The sequence below is a fragment of the Mus caroli genome, unplaced genomic scaffold (assembly GCF_978045245.1).
Source record: "Mus caroli unplaced genomic scaffold, Mus_caroli_1 scaffold_2, whole genome shotgun sequence".
NCBI classification, from domain to species: Eukaryota; Metazoa; Chordata; class Mammalia; order Rodentia; family Muridae; genus Mus; species Mus caroli.
In genome coordinates this window covers 50,913,918-50,940,352 of record NW_028227257.1, presented here as the reverse complement: position 1 = coordinate 50,940,352, position 26,435 = coordinate 50,913,918, and the positions used below count along the sequence as shown (strand labels likewise).

Below are 26,435 nucleotides of genomic sequence, written 5' to 3'. Positions count from 1 at the left end.
AGGTAGGCAATAAAAAACAATACAAGAAAGCCTATGAAATCAAAATATGCTTGTTTAAGAAGTTTATTAAAGTTAATGAACCACTAGCCACAATAATGTGGGAGAGAATCAGTGTATAAACTAACTATATAAGAACTGAAAGACATAATGTAATTAATTATATGTTTGACAGAAAAAAGAATAATGCAGAAGTATTATCCACAGCACCATTCAAGTACGTTCAATAACTTACGTTCATAGTAATTTTATTCAGAATAGTCAAAATTGGGAAGAACCCAAATGTCCAGCCATTGCTGAGTAGGTAAGATGTGGTGTGTCCCTAAACTAGGAAGAAAAGAAGTGCCAATACAAATGCACTTTCAGAATCTATTCGAAGCATGTAAACCAGCCCAGAAAAGTACTTTACTATTCTACTTATAGGAAGTGTCCAGTCTATAAATCTATAAAATAAATCTATAAAATAAAAGTACAGAAAGTTATTAACAGCTACTAGGCCAGGGTAAGAGGAGAAGACCACTGGACAGATGTTCTTGGGCATGACTAGAATATTCTAGAACTGCCTTATTGTGTTGATGCTTGCATAACTGTATGAGCATTAAAAACCGTTAAGGGATATATATACTTTAAGTGTATGAATGATATGGGAATTAGCAAAGTGGCTTAAAAGACGGTGAGCAGAAGAGTGAAAGAACAGATGGGCCAAACAGGAAACCAACAGGCCTCTCTTCTGAGCACCTTCACTCCAGTGTCTGCTGTTCTTTTTTAAATCTCTCTGTATCACAGACAGACAGGAGCATTCCCCGTTAAGTCTAACCAGGAATGCTGTCAGGGAAGCTCTGTAAGAGCAGGCCTTGGCCTCACATACCTATGTCTCCGATTCAGCCCAAGAGGCAGGCCTCACAAGCTGCCAAAGTCCTGCTCAAGACAGGTCGACTGGGAGACGACTCCTCAGCTTTACAATGCTTCTTGGACCAGGGCTGCCAAGGCTGGGAGTTTCCTTGTGCTTCTTTTTCGTAAACCCAGCTCATCACAGTCTTCATTTGAGGCTTCTTGAAGTCGGTGTTGTAGTAGTTTCCTCTTCCACTGAGTGCAGAAGGCAGCGACCTCCAGCTCCTCTGGATCTGAGGAAGGCCATCTCAATCCCTGCAAGAGTGAAAAGATTCTGCAGCTCAGAGCTGAAGTCGATACTCACTAGTGGCTGGGGATGCTGAACACATGTTCTCAGGGTCACCAGTTGGAACTTGCTCTTACAAGGTTCCTTCTAGAGTGTTAGGGCTGCCTTTCTGGTATGACAGCTCTTGTTTTACACCATCAAACTATTGTGTTTGAAGGCAAGTGGAGGCCGCCCACCTGGAAAAGCAATGAGAAGTAGAAAAGATTTTATATTTATCCCACTGAAATGTTCTGAAAACAGCCTAAATTTGCTTCTCAGCAGTTAAGAACACTGGTTGCTCTTCCTGAGGACCCAGCACCCATCTGACGGCTCACAAACACCTCTAACTCCTGGTCCAGGGGATCCAGTGCTCTCCGCTGGCTTCCGCGGGCACCGGGCAAGCATGTGGTGCACAGACATACAGACAGGCCAAAGCACCTACACACGTTAAAAAATAATCCCATCTAAATTCTTCTGCTGTTTGCATCTTGCACACAAAGAACTAAAGCAGGAAGCTGGGTATGATTTAGTCTATATTACAGATGGTTCTTGGCTTATTCACAATATTTCAGCTTTTGAAATACAATTATGTCTTAAGCTGTTCCTATTAGGTGAGGGCTTGGAGCCATGACTCTGCAGTTAAGAGAAGTGGCTGCTCTTCTAGAGTACCTGAGGTAGATTCCCAGCACCCACATGCTGGCTCAGTTATTTGTAGCTCCAGTTCCTGGGGATCTGATGCCATCTTATGACCTTTGAGGGGAAAGCACACATGTGGTGCATAGACATGCCTGCAGGCAAAGCATTCATACTCATAAAATAAAAAGCTATTTTTTTAAAATTAGGGTAAACTATTAATGCATTGTCTATTTTTTATTAAGCTGTTTTTCCCCTTCTTTGTTTCCTTTTTTAGAAAAGGTCTCATCACTCTGTGTCCCAGTCTGGCCTTCAACTTCCAATCCTCCTCCCTCAGCCTGGAGACAATGGTATTACAGGTGTGGGTTACCATGTTGGCGAATGTATTTGTGACTTAACTGTATTTTCAATTCATGGGATTTGTAGGGGGCATACATCCATCATAAATAGAGAGGCATCCATACAGTGGAAGTGTTTCATCCTTCAGAGGATTAAGTTCAGGGCTGAAGGAGAAGCAGCCAGGCATGGGAGAGTGATAAGGACAGAGGTAGGCCTCACACAGAACGGCCTAAGAAGTGTGTGTGTGTGTGTGTGTACGTGTACTTCCTTTGAGACAAGGTCTCAAGTAGCTCAGGCTGGCCTCCCATTCATTGTGTACCTAAAAATAATCTTGAACTTCAAATCTGCCTGCTTCCATATCCAGAGTCTTAGTGTTAACACCCAGAGGAGGTATTCTTTTAGGCATTCAAACACTGTCTATCTGCAGCTGTCATTTAAGATATGGGAAGCCAGAAACAGTGAGACAAAGTCAGACAATACACAAAGTTATGCTGTTTTTAATCTAATGGAGATCTGAGCGTGAAGTTGTCCAGGCTCAGATGTATTGGAAAGCAGTTAACTCTGAGGAAAGATGGGAATAGCACTGGTTTACATTGAGACTCAGCATGGGAGGGAGACAGGGCAGCTATGTAATTGAATAAGAGATTTAGGGAATCATTTTAAAGGGGACATGGATGTAACTCAGTAGCAGAGTACCTGTCTAGCATCTTGAGGGCACTGGCTTTGACCTCCAGGACTGAAAGATAAAATTAACAAATCGCTAAGGTCCAAATGTAGATTCGTGTGAGCATAGCACCCATTCACAAGGAAGGTCCCTGTACACTCAGGGTCTGCTGTCAAGGCCTCTCCTTGATGCTCCTGAGAAAGGCTCAGTCTGGATCAGACGACTGAGAACATCTGTCTAAGATGCAGGCTTTGGGGACAGGAGCAACCCCTCCCAAAATCTGTCTGTTTATTGAATGAAAGCCTCCAGCCACTGAGGAAAGGACAGTAAACTCAACACAAGTTAGTTAAGGCTAGCAAGCTGACACCCTCATAGTGATCTCAACAATAGACCCCAGCTCAAGCTGACAAGATGGCCTCACTCCTACTCTAGGCCTGGAAGAGACAGACAGACGGACAGGCAGACAGACAGGCAGACAGAGAGAGAGAGAGACAGATATCTTACCTGGTATCTACAAATCTACATGTAATGTCAGGTTTCCAGTGGAAAGTTAATGAGACAAAACACCCCGATGTTTTTGACCCACTGTCAAGAAATAAGATAAAAATCAAATCTCCCAAATCAACTAGAGTCATATCTGAGCCATGTTATCAGAAAAGAAGATTTTTTTAAAACACCTACAATTAATATCTTTGTGACTTTAATTGAAATGCGGACAAAAATCCACAGGTAAATGACAAATCCTACAAAAGACAAAAAGATCATACATACATAATACATCATACATACATACATACATTCATACATCATACATACATAATACATACATGCATACATGGATCCAGGCTTGGTAGTGTATTCTCATAATCTCAGCACTCAGAAGGCTGAGGCAAAAAATCCTGAGTTAAAGTCAGACTGAGCTATTAGGTGCGAAGCCAGCATTAGGCTATCTATGATGTTATCTCAAAACCAAAAAGAATGTGTTCAGCTAATGAAACAAAGGGGAGCACTGGAGACAGAAGAAAACAGCGAAGGCTGCACAGAATGCTGTGGTAGGCTCATCTGAGGATTGGAGACAGCTAAAGTGACAGAGTTGAAAAGCTAAGAGAATGTACCCTCCTGACAGCCTGCCATTTGACAGGTCCCTGTGGCGCTCACCCGAAGACACGCAGCTTCCACAGCGCTCACAGTCTTGGAGACAGCCTGGAGGAGCCTCTGTGCATTGTCAACAAGGAGCTCCTCTGAGGACTTGCTTCTCGTCAAGGAGGCCTTTACACTGGGAGAATTGGGAAGAAAGAAGTCTTTATCCCAGGTTAAAAGACAGTCGCCAATAAATACCAGAATTCACAATGTAAGCCCCATATAGAAAGCTGGGTTGCTTTGATGAGAATATTCAGGTGTGTGTGTGTGTGTGTGTGTGTGTGTGTGTGTGTGTGTACACTTGCATCAGAGATCAGTGTACGGTGTTTTCCTCAGTTGATTTCCACTTTTTTTTTCTTTTTTCTTTTTTCTTTTTTTCTTTTTCTTTTCTTTTCTTTTCTTTTTTTTTTTTTTTTTTTTTTTTTTGAGACAGCACCTCTGGCTGGGCCTGGAGCGGCTTACAGGTTTGGCTAGAGTTGCAAGGTGTGAAGAACAGCATGTCTACCTCCTCAGCCCTGGGTTAGAAGTATGCACCAGCACACCCAGCTTTTAAATGAGTGCTGGGAACCAAGATCAAGTCCTGCTCCTGCACACGTGGGGCAAAGCCTGTTACCAACTGAGTTACCTTTCTATTCCACAGGAAGACTGTTCTGAGGGCTTAATTTAGCATTTTTAAATGAAAATCTTATTTTAATGCCAAGATAAGTCTTTTAATGCCAAGAAAAGGTGAGTCACACAGCATCTATAGCAAAAAAAAAAAAAGTATGTTGCTAATAGAGACACCTGGAAAGAAGTCACAGAACAGACACCAGAGTCATACAGCATCTCTAGCAAAAACAAAGAGTGTGCTGCTAATGGTAATAACTAGAGAGAGGTCGCAGGACAGACGCCAACTGTGATGGAAGCATGGATAAAATCGGTACACGCTGTATTCAGGACTTGGCTGATACTGGAGGGACTGCCTTCCTTATGACTCAGCAGTTCCCAGAATTTGTGAATGAATGGCTTACCTGCAAACAGACCTTCCATAGTCAACCATCCTTCCTGCATATGCCCGGCCTGCTCATTTGGCCTTGTGCATTCATTCCCATGAGAACCACGGGGAAGGCTTCTGCCTGTTTCCCCAGCTCCTGCCATTTGACACAGGTAAGTTTTCTTGTGTAGCCCTCCCTGCTTGGCACTGTGCCTCTTGTGTCTGGGGTATGTGTGTGTGTGTCTCATTTTAAGTATAAAAGCTAATTTACTGTGGTGGTCATTTTTATGTCTATGTCTTAAATAGAAAAAAATATTGGTATATAATCTTGAGATGATTATGTATCTGAAATATTTCCTAGCGAACAGTTTCCAAGTTTTATTACTGTTTTTAAAAGATTTATTTATATATGTGTGGGCATTTGGCCTGCATGTATACACATATGCCACGTGTGTGCCTGGTATCCAAGAAGGTGCCAATAATCTAGATCTGGAGTTACAGTTGTGGGCCACCAGGTAGGTGTTGGGAATCAAAGCTGGATCCTCTGGAAGAGCAGCCTGCGCTCTTACCCTCGGAGCCACCCTGCAAGTTGTTCTATGACTTCCACATGTGCTCCCTGGCACGGACGTGCATGTGTATGTACACTAAATAAATGAATGAGTGAATAAACAAAATGTAAAAAATGCATATTGGCTTGAGCATGTTATTTTTATTTTTCACCCATGAGAATGTAATGCAGCTGTATGGGTCCCTTGCTAAAAGACTTCCGGATGCTAGATCTAGGATCATTCATTGGGGAAGTGAGCTTATATCAAAGTGAGTATTGGCACCACCCATCCTGCTCTGAACTCCCTTCCCTGCCCCTGCCTGAGAACCAGCCCGGCTGTAGGCTCATGCTGTGAAATGTGTAAGAAGAGACTCCCATTTTCTGCCCTTCGGGCTCTTATTTCTGTCTTCACAGCCCCTGTTATGCTGTTGTCTGTCCATGGTAATAAAACTTACAGCCTCAAGGAATCATGTCTGTCTTGGTATCCAGTATCATATCTAAGACCTTTCATTCACAATTGACAGTAGTTTTAACATCCAAGCTTTACCATAGGTAAGACTGTCACAGTGAGACCTTATTATTAGTCAGTGTGCCACTGCAGGGTCTGATGGACTCAGGTTGAACTAAAACTTTTATAACTCTTTTATGATGTGTAATGTATATCTACAGAAGAGCTGTTATAAGAAGGCAATTAACGAAAATGACTCATCTCCAGAATTGAGGCATATTAAATGCCTCATAATTAATATTTTGGGATGATGCTATGAGACAGTCTCATTTAGCCCAAGCAGACCTCAAGCTCATTATGTAACCAAGGATGGCCTTGAACTTCTGCCTTAAGGTAGCTCTTAAATTCTGGGATTATAGGTGTGTACTGCCACTCCAGTTGATAGATGGGCTGACCTTAGCACATGCTTCCTGCTGGTGGTTTTCCTGTTTTCACCCATTGTATCTTTGTTGAGATAGGGTCTTGTGTAGCCTGAATAGACTTGAACTTACTATGGAGCCAAAGCAGACCTTGGACTCCTGATCCTCCTGTCTCTACTTCCAAGTGCTGAGATTATATGGCCTCCATGCCCAGCCTGATTGATTGCTATTAATGTACAGCCCAGAAATTAGTGATAGGAATCCATCTAAGAACTGAGTTGTCAGCTGATTTTGTCTTTCTGTGAACATTACAGAGTGTATCTCCACAAACTAAGATGTCTGTACTGTCATTACATGATTGCTCTTATGGAACCACAATCACATACGAAGTCTGTCACTGTCCAAAATGTCACTGCGCACCATGTTTTTAAAAAATAGTTGGTTTTTTCATTAGATATGATTAATATAAAAACAGAGGAGATTATCAAAATTTACACACTTATAAAGAAAGGGTGTCAGTCACTTGTGCAGAATGCTAGCTACCTCTGAAGTGTTGTGAGCATAGTAGGGCCACTGAAGTAAGGACCCGTGTTCTGAATAGGGGAGGGACCAGTGTCCACTCTAGGGCGGTAAATCATTAAACATATACACATGACTCCCCTTCCATCCCTATGCATCCCCAAGCGGCTTCCTACCTGGAGATGATGCTGAGCTGGCTGCTCATGGTTTGAATCTGTTCCACCATACACAGAAGCTCCTGAGAGCATCTCTGATCTATGCAGTTCTTAGCAATGATGTGAATGAGTCTGGTGAAGTCCTTTCCAGAAGCTGAGACTTTCCTGGCAGAGGCAATGAGCTGATCTTTGGTCTATATCAGAGATAAAAATGTTAAAAGTAGGAAAACCCTGCTTCATAAGTTTCTCCTGAGACATCAGGGACAAATCACAATGCTTGCCCCAAGCTTTCTTGGCTCAACCTACTTCTGCATGAAAGTGTACTCATTTTAGCTTGAGCCAGCTCTAAGAGCTTTTTCTCTTGCATTGGAAAAAACCTGGCTGAACAAGAAACAATCTCCTTCCTTGTGTGGGGGCTGAGGAAAACACCCAGCTTCCATTTAGTACCAAAATTTTAGTACTGTTAAGATATTCATGTGGATTGTACAAGATGCATAGATCAGCGAAGGATGAAATTTTGCTCTTTGTTTAAGCAGGTGTAAGACAACTGTCTTTTTATGAGTTAATTTTATCAATAACCAATTGTAATAAATCTTCATGTCATATGAAGAAGGGTGTGATGAATCTAAGGATTCCATAGCCAACAAGATTTATTGTCTCATTTTAGCTGAAGTTTTGGCTAGAGACATTTTTATGTCTAAGCCAGTTACTGGTCTGTTCCCATGTGGAGGACTCAGCAGATCAAATTACCCATCATGTTGGATTTTCTCAAATGTTTCTTTTCTGTAGCCAAGATCTTCAGGGGGTCTTCCCCCACCCCCGTCATATCCGATCCATATCACTCTGGAAGGGATCCAAAGTCTTATCTCATTTCCTGTCAACACAAATACAGAGCCTCTCTCCCAAAAAAGCATGTTCTTGGTCTAGTAACTGAAAATCATTAAAGGTATAGAATGAAATTAATAGCATGGCCTCTGACCCAAAGGATTTTTAATATCATAAATACCATCAAACTTATAATCATCTTCATCTTGATAATTAAACGACTCAAAGCAACTAAAGCAATTAAACAAATATTATCTGTTCAGATAGCGCTCCTCCACTATCTCCTGGATTTGTTTTTTTTATATGATTATTTTTTAATAGTGAGATCAAGGCCCACGTTTCTATGTCTGAGATAGGTTAGGCTCCCTACCCCCTGCTTTTCAATCTATAATCAAAAGCCTCAATTATTTATTCCTCTAAGTATATTTAAATCCTTCCTTCTATGGAGGTAAATATTTGTGTGGGTACATATGTCCCCTTCTCTTTATGTAACAAGTTAACATAAATTTCTTTATCTGTCTGAGATAATTTTTTCCACTTATCCCCTGCTCTTTGACCTATAATTTAAGATCAAAATCCTTCATAGTCTATTCATCTATGCACTCAGCTTTAATTAAATTCCCTTCTACTTACTGTATAAGCCTAGTTTCAGACTCTATTTTTGTCATACCAAGTTGAACAATCCCAGAATTCCTGTGCAGAATCTGAGTATTTGCCTTGGCATAGACGTTTTCAAATTTCTTATAATATATTTTCCTCATTCCTTTTATTCTCCCTCCTTGCCTTTATTTCCTACATTTGAGATCAAAAGCCTGAATTTCTTTATTTCATACTTAAGAACATTTAAGCAATTACCGTTATACTCCCTTCTATCCTTAAAAACAATTAAATCAAAATTTATTTCTCCCTAGCCTTTGATTATTTGCTTGTAGGCAGCAGGCAGTGTCCACTGTCTGAATCTCTGTCTCCTGAGCAGCCTGTCTGTCTGGACAGCAGGGACTCCCAGAACCTGAGGTTAAGCTCTCTGGGGCAGCTAGGAACCTTGAGAAGGGCCCAGAGTAAATCCCCACCAGCAGCTGTGTTCCTTTGTTGTAGTCTTTGTGTGGGAACCATGTGATTCGGCTCAGCTTGTTAAGAAATCAGTTCTCCCCTCCTTCTAAACTTATATCATGGTGCATGTGTAGCCCATTTGGGATTCACCAATTAATTTTTAAAAGTGAGTTCTTGCCTACCATGTTGGCACCATCTGTAGCGAATCAGTTAATGACTAATTAACTGCCCAGTTATTGAACACTCAAGCCATATCACTAATTAACTGCCCAGTTATTGAACACTCAAGCCATATCAAAATTAGCTGGCATATGATTGTCTTTCATTCTCAAATCCAGAGAGCTCTTGGGTGGGTGCAGAACGCATGCGACCTGCCAGGAGCCAAAGTGGTTTAACCAATTCACCACTACGCTCTGGGGAATGAAGGACTCCTTGATTTACTAATTTTACTACATTCCAAATTTGGCAAAATTATCTTTCCTGTCATAACTGATAAAACTATAGTAGCCAAGCCAAGAAGAGGAGGAGAAGAGAGGTGAGAAGAGATGAGCTCTACAGAGATGGGGTACTGATCAGATCTCCAGTGTGACCTTTCCTTTCAGCACTGTCTAGGGATGACAGTGATGACCAACCTCCCACTACCATGACCTGAAGAAGATCAAGTACCAAGACTTGTCCACTCTTCCTCAAGCTCCGAGCCATCAGGAGCACCTCAGTGGCCATCTCTTGTGTGATCTGGGTGATTCTGTTCTCACTGTCTGCACTGCTGTCCTCTGGAGCAGTCTGGTCCATCTGAGCAGGAGGCAGAGATAGGCTGCCACTCTGGTGCTGAAAGAAAGCATTGGGTTAGAGGTTTAGAGCAACACAATTCCTAATACCAAGGCCTCTAAACTGCAGTGAGGATGTTAATTGCCCCTCTGTGTGTGTGTGTGTGTGTGTGTGTGTGTGTGTGTGTGTGTGTGTATCTGTGTCTGTCTGTCTGTCTGTCTGTGTTCTCGCACAGGTGGAGGCCAGTGTTCCTCAGGAGCTGTTTGTTTTTTGAGACAGGACCTGCCATTGGGCTGGAACTCTCTGATAAGGTTAGGCTAGCCAACTAGGGATTTGACCATTTCTCCCTCCCCTGTGCCAGGATTGCAAGTGTGTAACACATCTGTGAATCCGGGTTTTAAATCTGCTTGTGCAGTAGGTACTTTATCAACTGAGCCGTCCCCTAGTCTCTTAATGGGTTTTAAAATCATTTTAAAAGAAAGATGCAGGGAATCAGATGGTGGTGGGCAGAGGCTTTTTCTAGATAGCACCACTGGCCAGCCTGTCAGGAGTTGAGGAGACAGGATAGGTTAAAAGAAGGGGGAGGAGGAGGAGGAGGAGGAGGAGGAGGAGGAAGAAGAGGAGGAGGAGGAAGAAGAAGAAGAAGAAGAAGAAGAAGAAGAAGAAGAAGAAGAAGAAGAAGAAGAAGAAGAAGAAGAAGAAGAAGAAAATAATCGAGAGTTGTTGACCAAGAATTTAACAGCAGTGACTAATGACCATGGAGAAGGGACATGGTGGTCTGGAGTTAGGAGTGAGTATGCAGGTGAGAATGAGGCTGGCCTCCATAAGCTCATATGTTTGAATACTTGGTCCCCAGTTAATAGAACTTGTGGGGAAGGGTGAGGAGGTGTGGGCTTGTTGAAGATGTGTATGTGTCACTAAATGTGTCACTTCTGAGGTTTCAAAACATTCCTAGCATGCTCTCTGCCTCCTACTTGCAGATCAAGAAATGAGCTCTCGTATCACAGGGCTCCCAATGGAGAAGCTAGAGAAAGTACCCAAGGAGCTAAAGGGATCTGCAACCCTATTGTCGGAACAACATGATGTACTAACCAGAACCCCAGAGCTCTTGTCTCTAGCTGCATATGTATCGAAAGATGGCCTAGTCGGCCATCACTGGAAAGAGAGGCCCATTGGACTTGCAAACTTTATATGCCCCAATATAGGGGAATGCCAGGGCCAAAAGAATGGGAATGGGTGGGTAGGGAAGTGGGGGGCGCTATGGGGGACTTTTGGGATAGCATTGGAAATGTAATTGAGGAAAATATGTAATAAAAATATTAAAAATTAAAAAAAAAAAAGAAATGAGCTCTCCAAGGTTTTTGTCACCATACCTTCACTCATGGATCCTAACCCTCTAAAACCATAAGGCCAATTAAATACTTTCTCAAGTTGATTTGGTCACGATGTTTATCTCAGCAATACAAACCCCAACTAATATGGTGAGGAAACTAGGAAATGGCCTTTTAGACAACTACTGGAGAGTCTAAGCATCCAGATCTAGCCATGACAGCAACCTTTGTGTTAGAGACTCCAGAAGTGAAGCACTTCCTGCTGGTGTCCTTTCAGGAGTGAGAATGGGGCTTAAAGAGAGTGGTGTTCTTTTGTTCTCAGAGTTTCTGACCTGAGTGGCCAACATCACCCTGCCCTGTAACCCTCCTTACAGCTATGGGAGACGCTTCTGGTGCATTGTTAGAAACAGAAGGCAAGTAAGTGAGTGGGTGACTCTAAGTGTGTGCTTGAGACTCTATGGAGAACTAGAGATGAGGAGAAGGAGCCTGCAGGCTATTCACATTTATAAGACTGAGAGATGAGCAGACGAGCCTAGAGCACTGGGGAACGGTATGTTATTCTCTCTGTTACTTTGGTGACAGGGTCCCCTTTTGTGGAAGTGACATTTTGGTGAGAAAGAAGTAAGAAAGGATAATAAGGGCAAGGATAAAGCATGGTGTGGTGTGGTCAGATTTATCTTGGGAAACACCCTATAGAGTTTTGGAATCTTCTGTAGATGATGTAACTCATCTATAAAATCCTGGATTGTCATGTGAAGAGAATTCTGAGTGCTTGCGAGAAAACCCCAAGAAAAGCAAAACAAGAGTCTTGTGGCCTTGGTTTCTTCAAAAACACAGAATTGTCCTTGGAATGTGATTTTTTTGCTCCTCAGTGGAGAGGCAAGAATTATTCATTACAAGTGGCCACTGTTACAGGTTTACATGCCTCTATGAAAAAACATGATTGTGCCCCCTGTAGCTTGTCCTTGTACTTGTATAAAAGTAGAGCACATGAGGACTTACTCATGTGACCTTCCTAGCCCTCAGAGTATAAACTGTCTGATGCTCTAAATAATGTTGGCTAGTGCCTGAGACTTTATGACTTTGGTTATGGTCAGAAGAAATACACAAAATCTTTCAAATCCTTAATGGCTAAGTGTCCCTGTGTTGCCCTAGAAGGAAACAGGTGTGTAAGAGAGAAGTTAGCATACCTAGCATCTTTCTAATTCCTTTCTCCTCTACTACAGTGATTCTAGTTGTATTCTTGTCCCTTGAGCAGGTAGGTGACATCTGCAGAGGTCAAAGTGGATAAGCAACCTGGGTACTGCCATTCAGAGCAAAGTTTGGCCAAAGTGATAAGGAAAAATTCCATTAAAGTGCACGAGAAGCTTAGGCTTGAGTTTTAGGACACAGACTAGATACTAAAGGAAGGAAATTTTTTTTTCATGGATTCATTAGTCCTCTGTAGGACTAGAATGCTGGAATCTAAATGACACCGAGACTTCTCTGATTTTGTTAAGGGCATGGCAGAGGGAGCTGTGAGCCAGAGTTTCAGATCCCCATGCTTCAGCTTTTATAGGCTGCTTGCCCTGTCTGCCCTGTGTGAATTATACATGTGGGCATCAAGTCCCTGGAATGTGCTAGGATCTGTAGTTACTACAAGCAGGTCCAGGCAGAGGTAGATTAATGATGCCAAGTAGCCTACCATGCTCCTGTCTGCTGTGGTGGTCCTGGTGGTAGCTGGCTCATCAGCACAGGTCCCCACTGAGCTTTCTGGGGTGTCTTTGGGAACAGCACCCTGAGAATCCACACTGACCCCTGAAGTGGTTCCTGCTGTACCCTCTTTACAGTGGAGTGGGGGCTGAACAGGATCCTCTTCTAGGGGCTTTGCTTGCTCCCCTCTGGGCTTCAAGTATTGGACCAGGAGTCTCCAGGCCTCCATATGACTACCCTCCAAAGCCTGGAGCTGGGTCACTGCATGGTGGACTTTAGCTGCCCATTCCCACTGAAGCCAGTCCAGCGTATGCAAACTCTGTTCCTCCCGGAGCACAGGGGCCTTCCTGACCACTTCCTTAGTGAGCAGGAGAATGCTCTCTAGAGACACAAGAAGATCTTTCTGGAAGGTTTCAGACTCTTGACCTCCCGCTATGATTCCCTGCACAGCTTGGATAGTAGACAACATTCCTTCTATCCTGTTCTGGGAGCTCTTGCTGATGACATCTTGGAACATATGCTCATAGGCTGCGTTGATGCTGGTCAGGCAGTCAGTCAGGGCCTTGGCCCGAAGGCTGAGTTCCAAGCAGAGAAGTTCAAAACGTGTAGAGAGGCTGGGACATGGCTTGGGGGAGGAGACCAAGATGTGTGCCACCTCTAGCAAGGCATCTGTGAGTACATGAACTTCCCTGCACAGAAAGGAGATCTCACCCTTCACCTGTGCATCCCCACACAGAACACTAGACAGCTTGGCAGCCTCTTGTAACCTTTGAGAAATCTCTGCTGCCTGACCTAATCCTTTCTGTAACCCCTGCTGGTTCTTCACTGCCTGTCGCAGGGGCAGTAGGAACAGGCCCTGTCTCCTGCTGAGTCTCTCCATGCACTGCATCAGGTCTTGGACAGCTACTGCCCATAGAAGGCACCCATTGTCAATGTTCTCTTCCCTCAGGGTGGGCTCTTGGAGACCATCAGAGGACAGAACTTGGTCCAACAGCTGTTTAGCGTGGATCTCTGTCTTTTCTGATCTGTCTTGTAGCTCTAAAAACAGTCCTGGGTGCCCCATTAAGTCAGGGCTCTTTTTGTCCACATTCCCAGGGCCACTTTTAGCTGCTACTTGAACCATCAAGGCCAAGTCCCGCTGGAGCTCCACAAATGCTGCCATGCTCCCAGGTAACTCAGTCTCTAGGTTATGGCAAAATAGTTGTTGACACAGAGGGTACCAGTCCCCAGCCCTGGCTACCAAGCCCTGCCTGTCTTCCCTGGTACCCTGATATTGCTGAAAAGCTACCCCCAGAAGCTCCTCGCTTCCAGTGTTTGCGTTATGGACTTCCTTCCTGGCTAGATCAATAATCGAGGGTGCCAGTGTTGAGATTTCTTGTAGTCTTGTCATCCTCTCTGGCCCCAGAGTTTCTTCCCCAGCCTGGGTCTCTTGGACTGTGTCCACAGTAGAACCCTGCTCTGGCGTGTTGGTGCGTGGTAAGGTCACTATTTGGTGGTTCCTGTTCTCCATAGTAGTGACACCTTTGCTGACATCAGGGAGTGGATATCTCCACCCATGTATGCAGGTGCCAGGGACCACTGTGTAGGAAAGTTGCTCTACTGGTAGGAAAGAGGTGTTTGGGCCACTTTTCCATAACCCAGGTACCCGCTGGTATTTCATTTCAGAAGCTGTGGGATGCTGGGGGCTGGGGAGAATAAAATAAGACCATCCCTTGGCCATATCAAACCTTTGGACCTGGACTCGAAGTGGGCTGAGGATGTCTGGATGGTTGGTCCCATCCAGCCCCTCGCGGACTTGCTGGGCTGCATGGATGAGGTGCTTTGCCATGGTTAAAAAGACATCTGTGTCCTGAGCGCTGTCCTCAGCTCTGCTGCCTTCAGTGACTGCACCTAGGGTCACGGAAGACTGTGCCAGCTGTTGAACCACGACTCTCATCCCGTTCCGGAAAATAGGATCAGGGTCTTGACCCACATATCTGCTCATCACCTGTACTATGTGGGTGGCTCTTCCGCGTAAGAATGCCACAGATCTGGAAAACTCTCTGGACGCTCCGCTCCTCAGAGCAATTGTGCACAAGTCCAAGTGTTTCGTCATTTCCTGGATGGACACACTCAGGAATTCTGGAATGTTGAGAACGACATCAAAGCATGACAGGAGGTGTTCGGATTCCCTGGCCCAGGCCTCAAGCAGGCCCTGGAGAGTGGCAGGGCTCCAGTCCAGGCCAAGCGTCTGGGGATTTTGTGAAAAGAGTTCTTTCACTTTGATCACAAGCCTCTGAAGACCTGCCACGGCAGCTTCCAAGTCTCTGCCAGTTTGCTGCTGTGGGCAGCAGACCCAAACCAAGTGCGCCACCCGTATCATCTGCTTAGCCTGGTTGTGGAAAGCATCGAGAAGTATCTGGAGAGTCTCTGCCAAGGCTTCGCTATCACAGAGGGACCTGATAGTGGACGTCGCCAAGGCAGCCTGAACCAGTCTCTCTAGAGGACTTTGGGTGTCTGTGAACGTGTCCAGAATCTGGCGCAGTAACCCAGCACGAACTGCTCGAAAGAGCGCATCAGTCGCGGCTCGCAGAGCTTCGCAGTCGGTCCCTGGGCTGGACCGGGGAAGACTGTGCACCCCGGGTCGGAGCTGCATCAGCTGCCGGCAGCGGGACACCAGGTGCATCCTGTCCTGTGGCGCGGAGCAGGCGGCTAGACGCAGGCAGTGCCACACCACGGAGGCCAGTGGTGCATCCAGTAGCAGGTGACCAGGCCCAGGCTCCTCCAGGACCTTTCGCAGCTTGCACAGACCACGCGCCAATGCGCCATTCTGAGAGAACGCTCCGGGCTCTACGACGCGGACGCCGGGCTGCAGCGCGTCCAGGAGCTCTTCGAGGCTCTGCCTGGTCAGAGCGAAGACCCGGCGCCGCGAGGCCACCAGCTGCGGATCGCGGGGATGCCGGATGTGACCGTAGGCAGCCGCGAGCAGTGCTGGGACACAGCACCCTAGGCGGTGGCGAGCTCGACCCAGATGCTGGTCGCTGGCCCAGCGCGCGGTCAGGCCGCCCAGTCTGAACAGCGCAGCCACCAGGTCAGCAAGCGAGGTGCGCAGCGAGGTGGAGTCCTCCGCCTTCTCCAGCGCCTCCACGCATGCCAGACACCAATTGGCCGCTGTCCTGGTCTTCCTCACCGCTGCAGCATCATCAAGGAGCAAGACCTGATGGGGCCGTCACAAAAGGGAAGAGACTTGAAGATAACTGGACATTTTTGGAGCCTTGTAGTTTAAGCCTAGAAAACCTTATTTTCAGTTAACCTGCATGTAACCAAATACAGGCATTAGGCTAGGACCTGAGAATCCACACTTCAGTCTTAGAGATTTACAGCTGTAAACCAAAGATCTAAAGTAGCTGCCTTCACTCCGCGTTTCGTGTGGGGGTCTAACCTAGACTGTTCAAGGACAGATTATTATTTAGATGAGAATGATAGGCTGGAGAGCTGGCCTGTTCTGCAAGCTTCTTTGAGACAGCCTTTGTAGCCTCACTGCCTCTCCTGGACAGCTCCATCCACTCCCTAACCCTTTACCCAAGACAAAAGACCTTTCTGACCCTTTCATTCACCACCAGCAGGTACCCAAGCCTCTCTGACCCCGCCTCTCACCCTCCCCCATTGCTGCTACTACTCTAATATGGCCCGTGCAAACACCTGTCAATAAGCCATATACAGAAGTTTTACAACGAACAGCAACAAAATATTTCAGGGGTACACATTTGAACCAAAAGCAATATCCCAGTCTAAAAGTTGTGCTCTGTGGCTGGAGAGATGGCTCAGCAGTTAAGAGCACTGACTGCTCTACCAGAGGACCTGAGTTCAATTCTCAGCATCCACAAGGGGGCTCACAACTGCCTGTAACTCCAGTTCTAGAGGATCCTACACTACCCTCTCTGCCCACCTCTAGCACTTTACAGACGTGATGCATAGACACACATTCAGGCAAACACTCATACACATAAAATAAATAATATATTCAGAATACATCTAAGCTGTATGTTAACAAGGAATGTGGGTCACGATGAAAAATTGAGAGTATTTGGGAATTGAGGGGTTAAAACAAATCCTATTACAGCTTCCAATTTAGCCCTGATTAAGTTGGTCATCTTGGGAAGTACTTGGGCAGGTTTCACAATTCAGGGACAGCTGAGAGTTGCTGTGGGAGCTACGTGCCCAAGTATGTTCTCTAGCAATGATCAAGCAACCAGCAAGCTCTGAGTGAGCCTCACCTTCTTAGTGTCCACCAGGATCTGCTGAGCAGTGGCCACTAGCTCCTCCCAGTGGCGCTGAGACTCAGGCTGTAAGTGAAGCTTCTCTGCTACCCGCAGGATGTTCCTCCCAGAGAGGATCAGAGACTCAGTCACTGGCTTCATTTCCTCCCTAAGCCACTTCTCCTCAGAGTCTCCTGCCAGCCTGCATAGACACATTACACTTATAATGGGACGTTAGAACCAAAGAAACCACCAGGGTACAAGAAGGAACAGAGCACGGGGTGACCATTAAAATGAAGTTGACAGCTGTGCTTGTGGGCCATAGACTTCGTCCCAAGAGGCAATGCTGAGTTTAAAAAACAAAACAAAACAAACAAAAGCCTCCTCTCCTCTTCATCCTTTCTTCAGGTGTCTTAGTTTGTAAATTAGAGTTGTCACCTCAATTTATTCCTCAGCCTCTACAAACTTGACACTGTTGGGTTAAACAGGTTGATGACAGACATCTGGGTGGAGAATTCTGAGTCTCAGGCCTTTCTCTAAACAGCCTGTATACAACGGGCTCCAGCATCTTCTGGCCTCCAAAGTCTCAGGTAAGAAATCCGGGGCCGTTCTGCCTTAACTATTAGAAATAAGCGAGAGCCACCATGCTTGACATGATGGTGCACACTTCCAGCTATGTGGGAGGCAGAGGCAGGAAAACTACAAGTTCAAGGCATGTGTGGACCACAAAGTGAGTTCGAGGCAAGCCTGGACAACTTACTGAGAACTTATTTCAAAACCTGAAGAAAAGCGAGTATTGTAGTGCACACCTTTGATCCCAGCACTCAGGAGGCAAAGATAGGCAGATCTCTGTGAGTTCAAGGCCAACCTGCTCTACAGAGCTAGGTCCAGAACAGCCAAGGCTACACAAAGAAACCCTGTTTTGAAAAGTTTAAACACACACACACACACACAAGAGCTGGTGATATAACTCAGTAATGCAGCATTGCCTAGTGGTGTCAGGTTCTAGGTCCAATCGCCAGAATTAGGGATACATAACCAAAAAGAAAGAATGCTGCTGTGGATATCCATGCCTGGGGCTTTGTGTAGACACAGGAATCCATTTCTCCTGGATACATGGATGCCTAGTAACAACAGGTATACCTTTAACTTTTAGGGGAAATTTTCTAGAGTAGTTACAACATACTATGTTCTAGTCAGCAATGAGAGAGTTCAAGTTTCCACACAGTCTCAACACTTGGAATAGTTTTTAATTTTAAACATCCCAAGAGTAGGTGGTCATCATTAAATAGCTAAAACATTCTCCCAGCTCCCTGCTAGCAGATCAAATGTGCCTTCTGCAGAGTGTTTGTGTGCAAGGTCTGAGCCTTGGTGTCATACACCAATCCCTTTCCTTTGAGGACGAACCTGTCTGTGAGGATGATTGACGTAACGGATGCAGAGCAATCCAGATTGGCAGCCTTCTTAGCTCAGTCATTGGCAGCAGCTGATGAGCTACGAGAGCTTGAAGGCAGAGAAAGAGTTCATTGCCTCTGCAAGATATCTCTTGCTAATTAAGACTCCAAATACATAGGAAATGTAAAAACCAGGAGGTGGCTCAGTGGGCAGAGCGCTTGTGGTTCAAGCATAAGAACCTGTGTTCAGATCTTGGTACCCATATAAATGCTGGGTGAGAGTGACAGCCTACCTGTAATCCAAGGATTTAGGAGATGAGAGACAGGGGCTTTCCTGGAGCAAGATGGTTGGCCAGGGTGATGAGTCAGCAAGGTTCAAGTGAGAGACCCTGCCTCAGTTTCTAGGTTAAAGGGTGATGGGTGAAGACACTCTGGTCTTCATACATGTGCATGCCCATGCATACATATCTGCATATATATCTGAACTCACCCACATGCAAACATGCATATATGTATGTATACTCCACACATATACACATGCAAAAGAAGGGATTTGGGGAGAAAATGTAGGAATACTTGGAAGCTCCAGGGTGTCTTTACAGGGCTGGGCAATGCATGAAAACGCTCGCCATTCAAGCATGGTGCGACTGATACTGCCGTTCCTGATGCTGACTTTCATCAAGGCCACGCGACATTCCTGATACTGATGTTCACAAAGGGCACACAGCATTTCTAAAACGTAAAACTAGAAGCCATTTCCCCAGTCCCAAGTCTATGTTTTTAATACCTTAAGTTGTAGCAAGGTAACTAATACAAGATTTCGCTCGATGTTCAAGTATTACTATTCACTCATGTGTTATTGCAAATAGTTGGATGTGATTCACTTCCTCAACTATTGCTACTTTGTATCCTTTAAACAAAATGTCCACTGTGTATCTGACATTATCTATGTGGGATGTACTGTGGATTGGGGTTCTCTGTAGAGAAGTGACGATGTAATTCTAGGCAAACGCTCACTAGCAACTCAGCCAGTTAATAGTTGGAAACTTACAACTCTGACAGGTGCTCAGAGTTGTAAACTCTTTTTTTTTTAAGAGTTTTTATTATGGGGAGTGGGGGAGGGTATGGGGGACTTTTGGGATAGCATTGGAAATGTAAATGAGGAAAATACCTAATAAAAAATATTTTTAAAAAAGAGTTTTTATTATAACTCTTATTTTAAGAGTTTTTATACTTCTTAAAATAATGGAAAACCCAGCAGATCCTATAAGATTATTTATGAGTAAAAATATTATTTTCAGGTCAAGCATGATGGCATATGCCTTTAATCCCAGCACTAGGCAGGCAGAGGCAGACAGGTCTAAGAGTTCCAGACTAGCCTGGTTTATACAGCGAGTTCCATAACTCCATAATGGCACTCTGCCTCAAAAGTTAAAGAAGAAAAAAAATTAAAAAGAATTATGTTTTAGAAAGTTTATGCAGAGTGCAACCTGCTACTTTTCAGTTATACTATATATAGAAACATAGACAAAATGGAAATGTAGACACTATTTTCACTTTGTCACCAAAATCCTTATGCTTCAGATATCAAGTCACCATGTGAGATGGACATTCTTTTTTAAAAAATGAGTCACAATGTGTAGTTTTCAGTTTGACTGAATCTTGGCAAGACAGGGGACAGCATTTCACAATAGAAAAAAACAAAAGTACAGCTCTAATTCTGCGTGGGCTTAGGGTAAATACTAAACCATCATTGAGAGATGCAAAAACAAAAACAAAAACAAAACAAAAAACAAAAACCCACTGTGTGAACTTAGTGTGATGTGTTAACAAGATTCCATGCATGTTTTATATATGGCTTCCATTTTTGTTTTTCTTTTAGGCTTTGTGGTAGTTTGAATGAGATTGGCTGCCACAGGCTCATATAGTTGAATATTTAGTCACCAGGGCATGGAAAGGATTAGGGGGTGTGACCTTCTTGGAGTAGGTATGGCCCTGTTGAAGAGAGTAACTGGGAGTGGGCTTTGGGGTTTGAAAAGCCCATGCCAGGCCCTATGATGTTCTCCCTCTCCCTCTCCCTCTCCCTCTCCCTCTCCCTCTCCCTCTCCCTCTCCCTCTCCCTCTCCCTCTCCCTCTCCCTCTCCCTCTCCCTCTCCCTCTCCCTCTCCCTCTCCCTCTCCCTCTCCCTCTCCCTCTCCCTCTCCCTCTCCCTCTCCCTCTCCCTCTCCCTCTCCCTCTCCCTCTCCCTCTCCCTCTCCCTCTCCCTCTCCCTCTCCCTCTCCCTCTCCCTCTCCCTCTCCCTCTCCCTCTCCCTCTCCCTCTCCCTCTCCCTCTCCCTCTCCCTCTCCCTCTCCCTCTCTCTGCCTGCTGCCTGAGGATGATCAGGACATAGTTAAAGCTCTTGGCTCCTTCTCCAGCTTCCTGGGTGCTGCCATGCTCCCCACCATCCAGGACACTTGAGTCTCACCATCATGCTCATGGATGCTGTGACTCCAGGACACTTGAGTCTCACCATCATGATCATGGATGCTGTGACTCCAGGACACTTGTGTCTCACCATCATGATCATGGATGCTGTGACTCCAGGACACTTGTGTCTCACCATCATGATCATGGATGCTGTGACTCCAGGACACTTGTGTCTCACCATCATGATCATGGATGCTGTGACTCCAGGACACTTGAGTCTCACCATCATGCTCATGGATGCTGTGACTCCAGGACACTTGAGTCTCACCATCATGCTCATGGATGCTGTGACTCCAGGACACTTGAGTCTCACCATCATGATCATGGATGCTGTGACTCCAGGACACTTGTGTCTCACCATCATGATCATGGATGCTGTGACTCCAGGACACTTGTGTCTCATTAGAGCAGATTGTTGCATTTACCTCACTGTTTTATATTTTAACAATACCATGAAAAATATTTCTTTAAAAACCCGAAAACTTACTATTTTTCTTTTTAATTATTTTGTATGAGTGTGTGCCACTCATTTGAAGGTCAAAGGACAGCCTTCGAGAGCTGTTCAGCTATCTCCTTCCACGTGGGTCCAGGGATTGAACTTAGGTCATTGGATGTGTTGCCTGGTGTGTGTCCTACAAGCTAGAATCAGATGGGGAGAGGGAACCAGAACTGTGAAAATGCCTCCATCAGACTGGCCTGTAGGCAAATCTGAAAGGGCATTTTCTTGATTAATAATGGTTGTCTGAGGGCACAGCCCACTGTAGGCAGTGCCACCCCTGGGCAGGTGGTCCTGGGCTGTATAAGAAAGCAGGTTGAGCAAGCCATGGAGAGCAAACTTGTAAGGAGCTTTCCTCCACAGTTCCTGCCTCTGCTCCTGCCTTGGCTTTCCCTGGTGATGGATCCTTTAGGTCAAATAAATTGCTTTGCTTACAGTGTTTTATCAGAACAACAGGAATCTAAGTATAACATCAATCTTAGTGACACGTGCTTCCACCCACTGAGCCACCTCACCAGCCCGGATTTCTTACTGATGAGAAAATAGGTGTTGGTGATTGTATTTTAATTATTTAAAAGTATCTCTGTTTACCTGCCTGAGGAAAAGATTGCATGTAGCATTATGTATGTATGTATGTATGTATGTATGTATGTATGTATGTAGAGATCATAAAAGTACAAAAAATAAAATAAAAATGTTTGTAACAGTTTGGTAGTCAAAAAGACAAGTAGTATAAATAATTAAAACTATGTCTGTGTCTGCGGATACATCTATAAAACAATCAATTGTGTGTTTTTGTAATGTGTACCGCACTATGTGCACTGTCCAGCCCCAGAGTGCTGTTCACGCAGACCCATGATGACTGCAGCTTTTCAGTGTAGACTGCTTATGTCCATGCACCTGCACAAACATGCGCATGTCCACACACATACGCCATGTATATGGGCAAGAACACCCATACAGGCTTTTAAAACATCTTAAATTAATATGAGCTAGTGTACAAAGTCATGGGCTTCACCAAAGCATCCTCATACATTAGGGTCATTATAATCTATCCCTTCTCTCTCCACTCTCCAGTGTGCTCCCTGCTCCTCCATGTTCTTCTGACCATGCCAAAGAGTCCTCCATTCCCCTTCTTTCCTTCATATTTACACTAACTTCTTCTTTTCTCTCCTCCTCCCCGCTCATGATTCCCTTTCTACACATACATGTACCCGCACATGCAAGCACACACACACAATTTTAGATCAAAGTTTGCATCTGAGAGAAAGCATGGTGTTTGTATTTCGGAGCCTGTCTTATTTCTCTTTATAAAACAATGACCAGTATCTCTCATTTTCATATAAATATCTCACTTTCTTTATGAGTAAATGAATAAAATGTAATTTTATTCTCTACATGTATAGGTTTCATGTTCTCCATCCATTCATCATAAAGATATTATTTAAAGATTTACCTTATGTGTATAAACGCAAGTGAGTACAGGTGCCTATGGACGTGAAGGTATGGGAGTCCCTGAAACTCGAGTTTCAGTGGTTGGTTGTGAACCAGTGGACCTGGGTGCTAGAACCAAGCTCGGTCTTCTGCAAGGGCAGAACGCGCTCTATTCTGCAGAGCCATTTCTCCAGCCCTCTGCAGAGATACCTTTATATGCATTTTTTGATAGAAGGTGGAGTGGTATGGGAAGGGAAAAACTATATAGAGAAAGAAAAATATTTAGGATAAGTATAGAGTTGACTACTTAGAGTGTCTGTCTGCAGGTTTGTGGGTAATATTTCCTTTCTTCTCCTCATTCGTGTTTCTACGTGTTCATTATAAGATATGTTCCAAAGCAAGAGGAGGCATATCCTTGTGCTGGTCTCTTCTCATGGGTATGTGCTGATCGACAGCAGCTGATGAGGCAGGTTCTGGCCCTCTGAGAGCTTGCCCAGCCACAGAAGGCAGGAACTTGCCAGCCAGTATTTAGTGAGGTCTGCTGATGGCATCCATTTGGCCTTTGCTGAGAACTACTCAGAGAGCTGCTGCAGAAGTTGGCGGAGCCAAAGTCATGTCCAAATGTGAATGATTACAGCTCTGCAAGGATAAACAAGGCTGGACCATTTCCCACGGTCGTGAACACTGACGATTCTCTTTATAAATAATTTATCTTGCCAGGAACAGACAACACAGCAGAGGCATTTATACCGCACTGAACACAAACACCACTTAGCTTCTCTCAAAACTTGCTGTACTTTTTGTGATTAAGAAGTGTATTATCAGACATTCAGAATCTACAAATAAGTACTGAATTGGTATAAAATCACTCTGTTAACAAATTCCTACTTAATTTTTGTTTTTTGTTTTTTGTTTTTGTTTTTGTTTTTTCGAGACAGGGTTTCTCTGTATAGCCCTGGCTGTCCTGGAACTCACTTTGTAGACCAGGCTGACCTCGAACTCAGAAATCCGCCTGCCTCTGCCTCCCGAGTGCTGGGATTAAAGGCGTGCGCCACCATGCCCGGCCCATTCCTACTTAATTTATTCTCTGTGTGTGCAAATGTTATTACATGGGCTCTGGGTTCATGACTGAGCAGCAAGTACTCTTAACTGCTAAGCTAGCTCCCCAGACCCTATACAGCATTCATAATAAATAGTTTACATTCTTTCTCCCTATAATTTTTCATTTTACCTAAGTAGAGTCACATGATATTTAGGCCCTGCCCCAACTTCATGGCCGTGATGGCCAATCTTCGTTGTCAACTTGCTACAGCTGGGAGGAGGGACCTGGACCAAAGCATTGTCTTCATCAGATTTGCTTGCAGACATGTCTGTGGGGACACTTTCTTTATTGATAAGTGACCCAGCCTTCTGTGGGTGGTGTCACTCTTGAGCAGGCGGGCCTGGACTGTCTGAGAGATGTGACTGAGCAAGCTGAGGGAGCGATCCAATAAGCAGTGTTGCGCCAGGGTTTCTGCTTTAGTTCCTGCTGCCAGGTTCCTCCCATGACGATGAGTTATAACCTGTTAACCCAAATCAACCTTCTCCTCCCCCAGGCTGCGGCTGGTCCGTGTTTCATCTACATCACCTCTTATACCAATTTATTTTCACGTGTCTTTTTTTCAGAAAGCATTTATTTTTTTAGACAAGTTCTCATGTAGCTCCGTCTGGATTAAATATGGCAATGTAGCTGTGAGGAAGGATGGCCCCCATAGGCTCATGCATTTGAAAGCTTGGTCACCAGGGAGTGGCACCCATGTGAAAGGAATCAAAGGATATGGAAGTCTAGCTTTGTTGGAGGAAGCTTCTCACTAGGAGTGGGCTTTGAAGTTTCAAAAAGCCCATTCAAAGCCCAGACTCTCTCTCCCTATGGATCAGGATACAGAACTCTCAGCTCCTTCTTCAGCATCTGTCTGCCTGCCTGCTGCCTTGTTCCCTGACATGATGATAATGGACTAAACCTCTGAAACCATAAGCAAGCTCACAATTAAATGCTTCCCTTTGTAAGAGTTGCCTTGGTCATGGTGTCTCTTGACAACAATAGAGTAGTGACTAAGACAGTAGCCAAAGAAAACCTTAAACTTCTGACCCTCCACACTCTACCTCCTGAGGACTGAGATTTTAGGCTTGGGCTCACATTGCCATCTTCAGTTTATGCAGTTCTGGGGATGAAACCTACAGGCTTCTTGTGTGCTAGAAAGAGCTCTGTCAACTGAACTCCATCCACCAGCCCCCAAAGAGTTAAACATTATAATCAGGTACTATGTACATGTAGATAGATGTATTCCACCATCTGCCCATCTGTCAGGGTAATGGGCTCAAGTCCCACGGAGACATTACCTGCTGGCAACGTGCACAAACTCCTCACTAGCATTGGCCAGTTGCTCCGCCACCTTCTGCAGGGAGGCAAGCGCTTTATTCTGTACTTCTTTCCTCTCCACGGAGATGAGCAGATGACAAAGCTGAACAGTCATCGGTGTAATGATTTGTTCCATGGCCCTGTTCTGTATTGTAGGACCAAAGTCATCCCCGAGGGAAGAGTCCATCTTCATATGTCTGTGAACAGAAGTTATGAACAGAAACCATTTGTAGCTCAGGCTTGTTGGCATACAAAAGTATTTCTTTTGAGTTGCTGTTCACCTAGTTTTACATCCATAAAGGAAGAAACCTATAAAATATTAAAGGGATACATAGGTTTATACTAAAGGCCTTATGAATACATGGTATGGTGTGTCTTAGCAGAAATGTATCGGGAAAAGGCAAAGACACAATAAGACAGATCCAAAAGAAGACAGCAGAATAACAAATGGGCTCATGAACCACAAAATAGACACAGTTTAAGGAATGGCTAATGGCAGTCCCAGTGCTGGGATTCTACAACAGGTTCAATCTTTGTTCCTCATTCAAAATAGTCCCCCAAATGAAGATTAAAAGAGGAAGACTCAGGTGAGACAGATGGCTCCATGGTTAAGAGCGGTTCTTGCTCTTGCAGAGGACCTCAGTTCAGTTCTCAGCAAGCACGAGGCAGCTCACAATCACTCAAGGCACATATATATGTGCACAAACATATACACACATGCTAAAATTAAAAAAATTAAAAGAATCTAAGGATAATGCATAGGTAAATACAAAAGTGTTGCTGTGGTGGTTTGGATGGAAACGCCTCCCAAATGCTCATATGTTTGAATACCTGGTCCCCAGTTGGTGCAACTGTTTGGAAAAAAGTAGGAGGTGTAGTGCCAGGAGGTGTGGTGCCAGGAGGCCAACTCTGTGCTGCTTCTTTCTTGGTTCTCTCTTGAGGTAAGGCGAGGGGATTAGTGTCTGCTGAGGCAAGTGAGATATTTAGGGTTGCCTTTTCTCTAATAAAACATTTTTCTGTCTTAAGTCTACGTTACTTTGCAGTGGTAGCTGACCTGCCTGAGTTCCTCTGGGGTAAGAAACTAAAGTTTTTACTCAAAGTTAAAGGTGGAGGGGGGTGTTAAGTAAAAGGGGGAGGGGGTGTTAAGTAAAAGGCTCAGTGCTGCTGCTCCTTTCTCTGGTGAATCAGCCAGAAGCCTCCCTGACTAAGCTGTTTAACAGTGTGTAAACCAGAGAGGAAGGAAAGGGAAAGAATTAAGATGCCGCTGACACTATTGCATACACTAGCAAGATTTTGCTGAAAGGACCCAAATATAGCTGTCTCTTGTGAGACGATGCCGGGGCCTAGCAA

At 44.7% G+C, this 26,435-nt stretch overlaps 1 protein-coding gene across 1 annotated transcript; it reads right to left on the bottom strand.

Moving 5' to 3' along the window:
• Positions 1–954: 954 nt before the first annotated feature.
• LOC147005819 (uncharacterized) lies at positions 955–21,118 on the bottom strand. The gene is made up of 8 exons (XM_085828240.1): positions 20,756–21,118; positions 18,918–18,991; positions 16,913–17,096; positions 12,649–15,858; positions 9,532–9,693; positions 7,012–7,184; positions 3,948–4,065; positions 955–1,143 (listed from the first exon to the last, which is right to left on the bottom strand). The coding sequence occupies exons 1-8, from the start codon at positions 21,116–21,118 to the stop codon at positions 955–957; spliced, it is 4,473 nt and encodes a 1,490-aa protein (XP_085684366.1).
• Positions 21,119–26,435: the final 5,317 nt, after the last annotated feature.